At 49.5% G+C, this 12,062-nt stretch overlaps 1 protein-coding gene across 1 annotated transcript in view; it reads left to right on the plus strand.

Annotated features, from left to right (window-relative positions):
- Positions 1-2,527: 2,527 nt before the first annotated feature.
- Positions 2,528-12,062, plus strand: part of CNGA3 (cyclic nucleotide gated channel subunit alpha 3) — a 34,999-nt gene continuing 25,464 nt past the window's right edge. The window contains exon 1 of the mRNA XM_027767505.1: positions 2,528-2,657. Within this exon, the coding sequence (XP_027623306.1) occupies positions 2,557-2,657 (101 nt within the window). The 5' untranslated portion in view covers positions 2,528-2,556. The remainder of the gene's footprint in view (positions 2,658-12,062) is intronic.

Raw genomic sequence — 12,062 nt, forward strand, 5'->3', positions numbered from 1 at the left:
TTTCCCTTTAATGATACCCTACCTCAACACTGTTCTCCTGATAAAAACTACATTGTTAAAAGAAAAATTGGGCTTTTAGTGTAAAACTGTTATTTCCTATGATGGTTTAAGTGTCTACGGACATCTCAAACCAGAATCATTCTCTTCCTCCAACCCACTCCTCACCTTGGTCCCCTGTCTCAGGGGTGAGTGGGTGGCACCTGGTCCCACCGCCCCCCACCCACCCCAAGTCAGCCTTGCCAGCAGTCCACCATTGGGTAGATTTTGGATTTGTTCACTTCACTACCACAAACCTAGCTCAGGCAACCATTGTTTCTCCTCTGAGATGCTGTGGCAGGCATTTTTTTTTTAAAAAAAAAAAATGCTATAGGTGCCCACACTCACCAGAAAGAGACAGACAGACAGGGAGACAGAAAGCAATAAATCACTACCCAGGGGAGAGAACCACACTACAATCCCTTCTCCTCTTGGGATTTTGAGCACACATGCATACATGCCCAGCATGATTTTTCAAGCTGCCAGATCCAGGACTTGAACAGCAGTCAGCCAGGTGAGAGTCCAGCGCCTTCCAGGCCTGGCCAGTCACTTTCCCCTCAAGACCGTAAGATCCTTAAGAACAGGCCTTGTCTTCGTTCTCATCGATCCCCTGCGATCAGCCAGAAACTCACTTTATATAAATGAATAAAGTGTTTTAAGATCAAAATAATTTTGTCTATCGAGAACATGATAGAATGTAAAGTCAGGGACTTGAACCATTACACGTCAGAGCTGAGTCAGAACCCGGTGAGCCAGGCTGAGTGGCTCATGGTGCGCTGACCTGGCAGAGCAGGGCGTGCACAGTGGGGGCTGCTTTGGTGCAGGGCTCTGGGCTCCGTGCACTGACCTGCCTTTGGATATCGCGTTAATGGCGTCCTGGAGTGAGTCACTGGGCTGCTTCTATGAAGGAGTTGCCATCTTTCTCTGGAGTGGTCTCCACTGACGTTGGGGACATACTTAAGCCGTGTGGCTGCTCAGGACAGCCTGTGCTTGTCTGTGTAGAGAAGGTATGCTCTGGAATTCGCCTTCCAGCTGGGAGAGCTGGCAGGAAATCACGGAGCCAGCCAATCGCACCAGCCCTGGCCTCATGCAGCTGTCTTTCTCTTTGGTCTCAGGGGCACTTTCTAAGCGTGCTGAAGGGTGTGTTCATGGTTTGATCATGACCCTTGTGCAGAAATCAGACCACGAACATGGATAGAATGTGTATCGAGTTGTTTGGTTGGACAAGCTTCTTAACATCTCTGAATCTCAGGGCAAGCAGGTGGTGTGGTGGTTATGGTGCTAGACTCTCACATGGTCAGATGCACGTAGTTCGAGTCTAGGACCTGGTGGCTTGAAAATCACACCAGTATGTGTACGTGCATACCCAAAATCCCAGGAGGAGAGGGGACTGCGGTGTGGCTATCCTCCCAAGGGGTGATTTCTCACTTTCCCTCTCACCGTCTCTCTCCCTTGAGCACATGCACCTCTATAGCAAAAAAACAAAATAATAATAAAATAATAAAGTAATAATAAATAACAAAACAAAAAAAAGCTGTGTCTCAGTTTGGTCACCCGTAACTGGGGATAAAAATCATAAATATCTCACAAGGTTGTTATAAACGAGATAAAGTATGCATTAGGCTTAGCATCAGGTTTTATGAATGTCAAGTATAGGTAGTAATTTTGTATACTTCGTTTCCAAACAGGATTTGTGGGAGCTACTAAAACATATGTTCAGTTATAAAATAAAAATAAAGAAACAAGAGGACAAGCAGGTGGTGTGGTGGTTGGGATGCTGGACTCCCACATGGCTGACTGGGGTTCAAGTCCTGGACCTGGCAGCTTGCTTTCTCACTTTCCCTCTCTCTCTGGTGACTATAGCAAGTTAATAATAATAATGATGATAATAATGATGATAATAATAAATAAAATAAGTACTTCTTTTTTTTTTTTTTTTTGAGAAGTTTTTGGCTACCAGACAGACAGAGACATAGAGACAGAAAGTGAGAAATCACCCCCCAGGGGGGATGACCACGCCGCAATCCCTTCTCCTCCATTCTCCTCTCGGGATCTTGGGCACACACGCACATGCGCCCGGCGTGAGTTTTAAGCCACCGGGTCCGGGATGCAAACCGCGGTCGACTACGTGGGAGTCCAGCGACATAGCCATTACGCTAACTGCTGGTTCCCAAGAATTGTAGACATTTCTTACACCAGGTACCAGCTTGGTGTCCTTCCTTCCTTCATTTGCTCATTCAGCACTTAACTCTAAGCAGCTCTTCAGCATATTCAGAGGAGTGAAGGACCTAGTCTGTCACTGAGGTTGGAGAGACAAGCCAGAAACAGCCAGCGAAATCTCAGTGTGGCAGGGACTACGAGAGAAAATGGAGATGCGTGTGCCAGTGCTTGCCCGGGAGGCCAGAGTGGCCCTTGTCCTTGATGAGCTGCGTCTGCTGGCGCACCCCCATCCTCATGATGTATCTGCCTTGTGTTCACATTTTAGCAGCTACCCCGGGCTGGATGTGACAGAGCAAGAGGATGGCCAAGGTCAACACCCAGTACTCCCACCCCTCCCTGCCCCACCTTGTGGTAAAGACCGCAGACAGAGACCTGGATCGCATTGAAAACGGCCTCAGCAGGTAAGTGTGTGTTCCTGCCGCGCCCGGCTCTGGCCTTTCCAGAGCTGATCTAGACCGTGGGGGAAGAAGGCTTTAGCACTGGCCACCCACAGGGTGGAGGCGAGCTATTCACAATGTTCCCAGCTTCACCTTTCATCTCACTTCATCCTCACCACCCCAGGGAAGGTTTTATTCTTATTTTAGAATAAAATGGAAAATAAGACTAAAAAAAAAAAGGTTACATAATTTCTAGAAGGTAACAGAATGAAGATTCAAATGCAGCAGATTGAATTCTACTGTACAAACGTCTCCAAACCATACTTTCTCATGTATACATAAAAATGTGCCCGACTGTCACTGCACCAGCCCCTGCCCTGGCCACTCCAGATGTAGAATAAGTTCGACGCCACTCCTCACGTCCAGGGGAAGGCCATGCTCATGTAGGGGATGGGTCATGCCTTGCCAGCCAGGCCACCCGCCCCGTCGACGGCCCAGCTCAGGCAGCAGCACGAAAGTCCGAGGCCCTGGATTCTACCTCTCACTGCTCGTAACTCACCAGTAGACTTGAGAAAAGTCACTCGGCCTCTCCCTGCCTCCGTTTCTTCATCTGCAAAATGGACAAGCATTCTTCCCAAGCTCCAGGCGTAATAGTAAAGACACGAGAGGGTACCTATTTGCTGCATAGACTTACATGTTTACGTTTCTCACAGTCTCAATGAGATGGTTGAGTGGAACCACGAGGCACTTTCTTTCCAATGTTTGGTATTTTTGTCCTACATATGTGTAATCGAAAACTCCCTGCTGTGGAACTTGAATGCACATTATCTGATGGCCCGACACTGCCACGACAGTCGCTCAGTCCCCACTTCCCCAGCTCTCGGCCCATCCATCACCTCCGCCTCGCTGTGCTCATCACTTTCTCTCTTGGACGCACTTTCTGTCTTCGTTTCTCCGTCTAGGTTCCTGGTCCCAGCTCCTCATCGACTCTACTAATAAGTGACAGTCACTGATTCCCAAGGAGAGAGAGTCTCTGTTATTGCGCACCCCCGAGATGCAAGCAAAGGAAGGAAGATCCCAGAGCATTCCCCAAAATAGTTATTTTCTCTAACCACTTGAACTTGGTGCTAGGGTCCCAGGAAGTTTGACATAACGTTAGGGGCACCAGAAAATCTCATCCTGCGCCAGCCAGTGGCATGGTGGTTAAGGCAGCTGGATCCCACATGGCCTACTGTACTGTTCAAGTCCCAGACCCAGCAGCCCGAAAACCACCCTGGGCTTGTGTGTGTGCATGCCCAAAATTCTGAGAGGAGAAGGGATTGTGGCATGGCCATCCCCCAGCAGGGTGGGATTGCTTTCTCGTTTTCCCTCTCTTTTACTCTGTCTCGCAAGTACACACTCTATAGCAAATTAACAGAAAGAAAGAGAAAGAAAAAGAGGACATGCATCCTACTCAAATACCTCCCCGCTGACTGGCTCTCTGTCCGTTCCTGCATCTCACCCCTGGGGACTTACTCCTGGAGGTTAGGCACTCCCCTTATTTAAAAGGAAACTATTTGGGTTATCCACTATGATTACTATATAACTGTCCACTAGTGAAGACTTGGCATGCTTTAACAGTTCTTTCTGACTCCAATGGGTCCCAGAGGGTTGGATGCTGGGAGAAAGAAGCTAATGAGGGCACAGCAGTGATGTCAGACTCCTACGATCCTGGGCCCGGTGGGAGAGGGCAGAGGCTGTGGGATCAGGGAGATTCTGAAGCAAAATGGAACTTTTCCCTATTGCCCACTTTGCCTCAAGCAGGCCATGACCCAAGCATCTCAGATGTTATCAGGGTCCCAGGGCAGGAAGGGCAGTGACAGGGGTCTCAGTCTGGCTCCTTCCTGTGAGATACTCAAGAGTTAAGAAGGCAAGCCACTCAGTGGGCTGGGACTCCTGCCAGAATGCCTGCTTGATCAGACACTGCTGTGGTCCAGCAGGTTTGTGCTGGCTCCAGCTGGTGCCTACACACCCAGCCTGACTTGTGAGCTATTCAAGCGGGCTTGTGTGGTCCCTTGGAAGACGACCCTTGGCAGACTGAATTGCTAGCTCATTAGACCACCCTGACCCCTAGCCATGGGCCTCTGGTTATGGCGTGCTCACCGCAGACTCCACAGGCTTGGCTTCCAGGCTGGCCATGGGCACACATACATGCAGGGGTCTGCTATGCAGTCAGAGCTGCGAACTGATGCCCTTTTATAATACCATTTGCCCTCTTCATGGGTGAGAAAATGTCCTCCTCACCCTTTGGTCCCCTTTTCTGTAATGAGCTGTGATAGATAGTTAGGTTCGGGGTCAGACTGCTTGACTGGAACTCTGCAAATGACCAACAGCAAAGTTGTTCAACCACTGCAAACCTTGGTTTCCTCATCTGCAAAACCAGTCAGTACTAGGACTGACCTTCTGGGTTGTGGTGAGGTTAAAACAGATAGTGATGGGACCAGCAGGTAGCATAGTGATTAAGGCACTGGACTCCCATGTGGTTGCCCACAGTTCAAGTCCCAGACCTGGCAGCTTGAAACTCACACCAGGTGCGTGTGCATGCACATTCAAAATCCCAAGAGGAGAATGGAGGAGAAAGATTAGTGTGACCATCCCTCGGGGGGTGATTTCTCACTTTCTGTCTCTCCGTCTCTCTGCACGTGCCCTATAGCAAGAATCTCTACACACACACGCACACACGCACACACACCCACACACGCACACACACCAGACAATGAATGCCAAGCTCTTGGCATAGTCCCTGTGTGTAGTGACGTGCTTGGAGCGCCCTCACTGCCAACCTTGGAAGTGACTCCACCCTCTGTGGGCCTTTTCTGGTCCTCCAGGCTGAAAGCTTCCTCCTCCTGTGCCTGAGCAATGCCAGCTGACCAGGTACCTGGCATTGGTCGTTTCCTGCCTGTGTCCAAGTTGTGCTTTTTCGGTCTGACCACCTGCAGTCTTACTGCCTCCACTTGGGGCCTTGCCCCGCGCATTCATGTGGTAACGGTACACTGACAGATGAATACAGAATCCTTGGGACGGAGACCCCCAGGGGGGAGAGAGGAAGAGTGCTTCCTTTATGAAATGCGCTTTCTCTTATGGAGGCAGAAGTCGATTAACACTCAAATGGCCGAACAGCCCCAAATCCGGAGAGGATGAGAAATAGAGAGAAGGGATTGCAGTGTGACTACACCCCATTGGGGGATGCCATCTCCCTGTACCTCTCCCTCTCTTTCTCTGTCTCTGTCTCTGTCTCTCTGCTGAGCAAACTGCATTCTGGCTAATTTTTTTAAAAAATAAGTCTTGGGACCAGTAGATGGTATCATGCTTACCTTGCTGGACTCCCACATGGCCAATCATGGTTAGAATCCTGGACCTGAAACTCACACCAGGTGCATGTGCATGCATGCCCAAGATTCCAGGAGAAAAATGGAGGAGAAGGGATTGCAGCATGGCTATCTCCCCAGGGGGTGGTTTCTCTCTTTCTGTCTCTCTGTCTCTCTCTTCTCTCTGGCAAACGCATGCACCCTATAGCAAAAATCTCTCTCTAAAAAAGAAAAAAAAAGTCTCAAACCACTATTTTAGGAGAGGTGGAATGATGTTTGGACAAACCACACATCTTTGCCATGAATTTCCAGTCTCCAGAAAGCTTTCTGGGCCAGCAGGTGGCGTAGCAGTTATGTTGTTGGACTCCCACATGACCAACTGAGGTTCGAGTCCCAAATCCAGTGGCTTAAAACTCACGCTGAGTATGTGTGTGCATGTGTGTCCAAAATCCCGGGTGGAGAATGGAGAAGGGATTGCAATGTGGCAATCCTCCCACAGGCTTGGCTTCCAGGCTGGCCATGGGCACACATACATGCAGGGGTCTGCTATGCAGTCAGAGCTGCGAACTGATGCCCTTTTATAATACCATTTGCCCTCTTCATGGGTGAGAAAATGTCCTCCTCACCCTTTGGTCCCCTTTTCTGTAATGAGCTGTGATAGATAGTTAGGTTCGGGGTCAGACTGCTTGACTGGAACTCTGCAAATGACCAACAGCAAAGTTGTTCAACCACTGCAAACCTTGGTTTCCTCATCTGCAAAACCAGTCAGTACTAGGACTGACCTTCTGGGTTGTGGTGAGGTTAAAACAGATAGTGATGGGACCAGCAGGTAGCATAGTGATTAAGGCACTGGACTCCCATGTGGTTGCCCACAGTTCAAGTCCCAGACCTGGCAGCTTGAAACTCACACCAGGTGCGTGTGCATGCACATTCAAAATCCCAAGAGGAGAATGGAGGAGAAAGATTAGTGTGACCATCCCTCGGGGGGTGATTTCTCACTTTCTGTCTCTCCGTCTCTCTGCACGTGCCCTATAGCAAGAATCTCTACACACACACGCACACACGCACACACACCCACACACGCACACACACCAGACAATGAATGCCAAGCTCTTGGCATAGTCCCTGTGTGTAGTGACGTGCTTGGAGCGCCCTCACTGCCAACCTTGGAAGTGACTCCACCCTCTGTGGGCCTTTTCTGGTCCTCCAGGCTGAAAGCTTCCTCCTCCTGTGCCTGAGCAATGCCAGCTGACCAGGTACCTGGCATTGGTCGTTTCCTGCCTGTGTCCAAGTTGTGCTTTTTCGGTCTGACCACCTGCAGTCTTACTGCCTCCACTTGGGGCCTTGCCCCGCGCATTCATGTGGTAACGGTACACTGACAGATGAATACAGAATCCTTGGGACGGAGACCCCCAGGGGGGAGAGAGGAAGAGTGCTTCCTTTATGAAATGCGCTTTCTCTTATGGAGGCAGAAGTCGATTAACACTCAAATGGCCGAACAGCCCCAAATCCGGAGAGGATGAGAAATAGAGAGAAGGGATTGCAGTGTGACTACACCCCATTGGGGGATGCCATCTCCCTGTACCTCTCCCTCTCTTTCTCTGTCTCTGTCTCTGTCTCTCTGCTGAGCAAACTGCATTCTGGCTAATTTTTTTAAAAAATAAGTCTTGGGACCAGTAGATGGTATCATGCTTACCTTGCTGGACTCCCACATGGCCAATCATGGTTAGAATCCTGGACCTGAAACTCACACCAGGTGCATGTGCATGCATGCCCAAGATTCCAGGAGAAAAATGGAGGAGAAGGGATTGCAGCATGGCTATCTCCCCAGGGGGTGGTTTCTCTCTTTCTGTCTCTCTGTCTCTCTCTTCTCTCTGGCAAACGCATGCACCCTATAGCAAAAATCTCTCTCTAAAAAAGAAAAAAAAAGTCTCAAACCACTATTTTAGGAGAGGTGGAATGATGTTTGGACAAACCACACATCTTTGCCATGAATTTCCAGTCTCCAGAAAGCTTTCTGGGCCAGCAGGTGGCGTAGCAGTTATGTTGTTGGACTCCCACATGACCAACTGAGGTTCGAGTCCCAAATCCAGTGGCTTAAAACTCACGCTGAGTATGTGTGTGCATGTGTGTCCAAAATCCCGGGTGGAGAATGGAGAAGGGATTGCAATGTGGCAATCCTCTGAGGGGTGATTTCTCCCTTTCCCTCTCTCTGTCTCCCACCACAAGCGCATGTACCCTAAGGTTAAAACCTAAATCAAAAAGAAAGTAAAAAGAACACTTCCCAGAGAAAGGATTGAGACTGTGTGTACTTACACATGAATTGCTGCTTGTCTTCAGTGATCTCAAGAGGTCTGTGCTGGGACCCCTGGTTGTCACGGTCCTTTGCTGATGCCCCAGAAGGACCCTCCCATGTCTCTGCACTCTGAGGGACATCTGTGTCCCCCAGATCTTTCACTAAAGTGGAAGTCCAGTTTTCTGTTTCTCTTTTTCACAGTATGGAAATTATTTTATTAATGGGAAGTCATAGGAAGGATGAAAACACTTATTTGAATGAAAAGATTTGGACACCCTCAAAATACCAGAAATAAAAATGTCTTGAGTTTCCCTTTGCTCCTTTGATCTGTTTCATTGACTCAATCATTCAAGGGCTGTCTGGAATATTTTTTGAGGACAAAGGGATAGAAAAAGGCTTAAGACGATGCCACAGAGAATTGCTGCTGGGACTGAAGGCACACCGGCATCCCCACTGGGTTCCTGGTGCAGCTATTTTGAGCGAGCTTTTGGGCATAGGGGCTCGTGTCCAACAGAAGAGAGGCCTTCTACATGCTCCCTGGGAAGAGCCCAAAGCAATTATCACCAAGGAGAACCATTTCCAGGCAGCCGCTCAGGACCAAAGACTTGAAAAGCTCATTGACAAAGTTCCCCAGGCCTAGGAGCCCAATAGCAGCAGACTCCCATCATTCCAGTTCCTCAGGGCTTGAGAAGAAAAGAAAAATAAGATGTCACATTGTCAGCCTTGGCTGAAAGGCCATCTCTGTTTACTCTCGTGTCCCCAAACTCACCAAAGGAAGACACCAGATGTTCCAGACAGCAAAGTTAATTGTCGGCTCCAGTCCTCAAGGGTTCCTCTGTCCTCTCCCAATGACAGAAAACGTCACTTACTGACTTGAGCTCCTGTCTACAGATGAGCTGGAAGTGGAGCATCCCGAGGGGAAATCGGCTCCTTCTTCCAGCTGCTTCAGAGTATCGCACTGGTTATTCTTGCTCGTATGCAACTTCAGGGGGCCTCTTCCTTCAAAGGCAGCATCGCCAGCTAGAGTCAAAGGCTGCAAGTGAGAGTGAGCTTCGGGGCGGTCCAGGCCTGGTCTGCTCCTTTTATAGAGACTGGGACCCTATCAAGCCTTGCCCAGCGCCCCCCTCCCACACATGTGCGTGCGCACACACACACACACACACACACACACATGCACACACACATGCACACACACACACATGCACACACACGTGCACACACTCACACATGCACACACATACCAGCTACAGGCAAAACAGGACCTAGTGCCAGACCCTGTCCCTGTGGGCGAGTCTTCAGAAAGTTTCAGCAAAATGTGTATTATGAAACGATGCATAGATTAACAGAACAATTTTTGCACCAAAATAAGTGTGAACTTTAATCCCATTTTGCTGTTAGCTTTTTGAAGTCCTCTCTTATTTCCCTAAGAGGTTCTCGTCCCCTATTCTTGCACTGATTGCCAAAAGTTTCTCCCATTTTTTTCAGTGTCTATGCATCTTTGGGGGCTCAAAATCTTTGGGGCCCCAAAATCTTTGGGGGCTCATTTTCTCACTTCTCTTCCCATCTCCCTTCTACTTGTTTGGTAAAATTCGTTTAATTTAAATAACCCCAGGCATTCAACAAGATAGAGATTCTGGATTTGGAAGAAAGACATTGATCGGGCAGAATTACAGGCATCGAGAAACAAAAGAGAGGCCAGCAGGTGGTGGAAGCTTAAGGCAGCTGGATCCCACATGGCCAGCTTCGAGTTCAAGTTCTGACCCGGTGGCTTGAAAACATGCTGGGTGCATGTGCATGCATGTCCAAAATCCCAAGAGGAGAATGGAGGGAAAGGGCCTTTGGCATGACCATCTCTCCCCCAGGGGGTGATTTCTCATTTCTCCCCTCTCTGTCCCTCTTCAGGAAGCTCATAAGCCCCACAGCAAACAAAATGAAAGGAAAGAAAGGAACAAATGGAGAGATCCATTGAGAAGAAAGAGCACCCTTGGGCTCCCTGAGCTTACTCCTTAGAAGGATCTCCTTGCTCTTCATGGTTAAGGGTGCCTTTCTGGGCTTGGGTATTGGAACAATACTTACATCAACATGAAATTGCCAATTGTTTCTTTATTTCCTTTATGAAGATCAGGCAACTTAAGCTTAGAGAGGGTGAGTAACCAGCCTACAGCATGCCCAGCTAACAGGTGCTGAACCTCCCCCCCCCGCCCTCTAGCTCCCCACCTCGCCACCTCCCTGTGAGGGGGTGTCATAGCTACAGCCTGCCAGTCCACACGCAGGCACGCTCCCTGCTGCCAGTTGCAGGGGTGCTTTGGAATCCAGGGCGGGGGATGGGCTGCCCTCCCAATCACCCACCCGCTCTGATGTTACGGACATGATTCCTGAGCTGTGGCTGCAGGCACATCTGCTCTCGGGATGTGCCCTCGTGAGAGTGACAGAACCAGACGAGGCAGAAAGGCTGGGTCGACTGCTTGGTGCCTGGAGGCCCCGAGGAGCTGCTGGTGCGGGCACACACCTCCGTCCTCGGGATCACCTCTGGGTCTTCAAGGCACACGTGCCCACAGAACCCCAGCCCAGCTGCGAGCTGCCACCTCACCCCGACTCCATGCCAGTTGCTTGGATCCAAGAACTCAAGAGACATACTCATTCGTCCCCTACCGTCTCTTCCTGTAGCTGACCTAAGTGCCTTGAAGCATGCAAGTCACCTTGGTAATACACAAAATATGACAAAGGTGAGGGACTCGTGGCTTGTGAACTGCAGCAGGGCCTCGGGCAGGGTCTCATGTGTATGCAGAGGAGAAGCGACTGGTCTCCTATGGGTATAAGGGGAGAATTCAATCGGGTGGCTTAAAATTAAAGAGCCATTGGGCCAGCAGGTGGCATAGTGGTTAAGGCGCTGGATTCCCACTCACACCAGGCACATACACGTTCATGTCCAAAATCCTGAGAGGAGAATGGAGAAGGGTTTGTACTATGGCCATCCCCCCAGGAGGTGATTTCCCACTTTCCCTCTGTCTGTCTGTATCTCTCTCTGGCAAATACACACAGCCTATGGCAAAAACCTAAAATAAAATAAAAATAAAAATAAAAAGAGAGAGAGAGAGAGAGAGCGAGCATGACCACACAATACAACTAAATAGACCTGAGCGATGTCTCTGGAGGCAAGCTACAGGGCTCAGTCCTCAGCCATATCCTACTAACTTTGTTTTAATGTGTGCGCTCTATGAAACTACAGAGGCCAACTTTGTATAATATTGGGATGTTGGGCAAGTCATGAGGCATTTTTGCATAGAAACAGAAAACTACATCGTGACCTTTCAGGCTTTGAAGTGGAATGGAATGGCCCTGGAATAGCAGCTTTGCCGCTTGGCTGTATGACTTCAGGGAAGTGCCGTGACCTCTCTGAACCTCCATTTCCAGTCTTCCTGGGTTGTCGTGTGGATTAAGGGATAAAACATTGTGACCGTCATATAGTTAGCGGTCCTAAGCGGTCTAGGATTTGTGTGCTGTATTTGTGAATGAGACGATGTTGGAAGAAAGGCAAGCGTGAGTCTTTTCACACCGAGGGTCCCAGAACATCCTGCGACTCGGATCAATGGTAAGTCGGTATTTCATTCCAAAGTATCAATCGCATATGCGGAAGCGAGGGCCGTGTGGCTTAGCAGCAGCCTGGGTCGTAAGACTGTAGGTTTCGGCTGACAGTAGCTGGTGGCCACCAAAACCCACCAACCGCACACAGACCCACAGAAACTTCCTGACACGGGAGCCTGTCGTAGCCGTGGTCTCCGTCTC

The sequence above is a fragment of the Tupaia chinensis genome, unplaced genomic scaffold, assembly GCF_000334495.1.
Source record: "Tupaia chinensis unplaced genomic scaffold, TupChi_1.0 Scaffold144276_1, whole genome shotgun sequence".
Taxonomy (NCBI): Eukaryota; Metazoa; Chordata; class Mammalia; order Scandentia; family Tupaiidae; genus Tupaia; species Tupaia belangeri.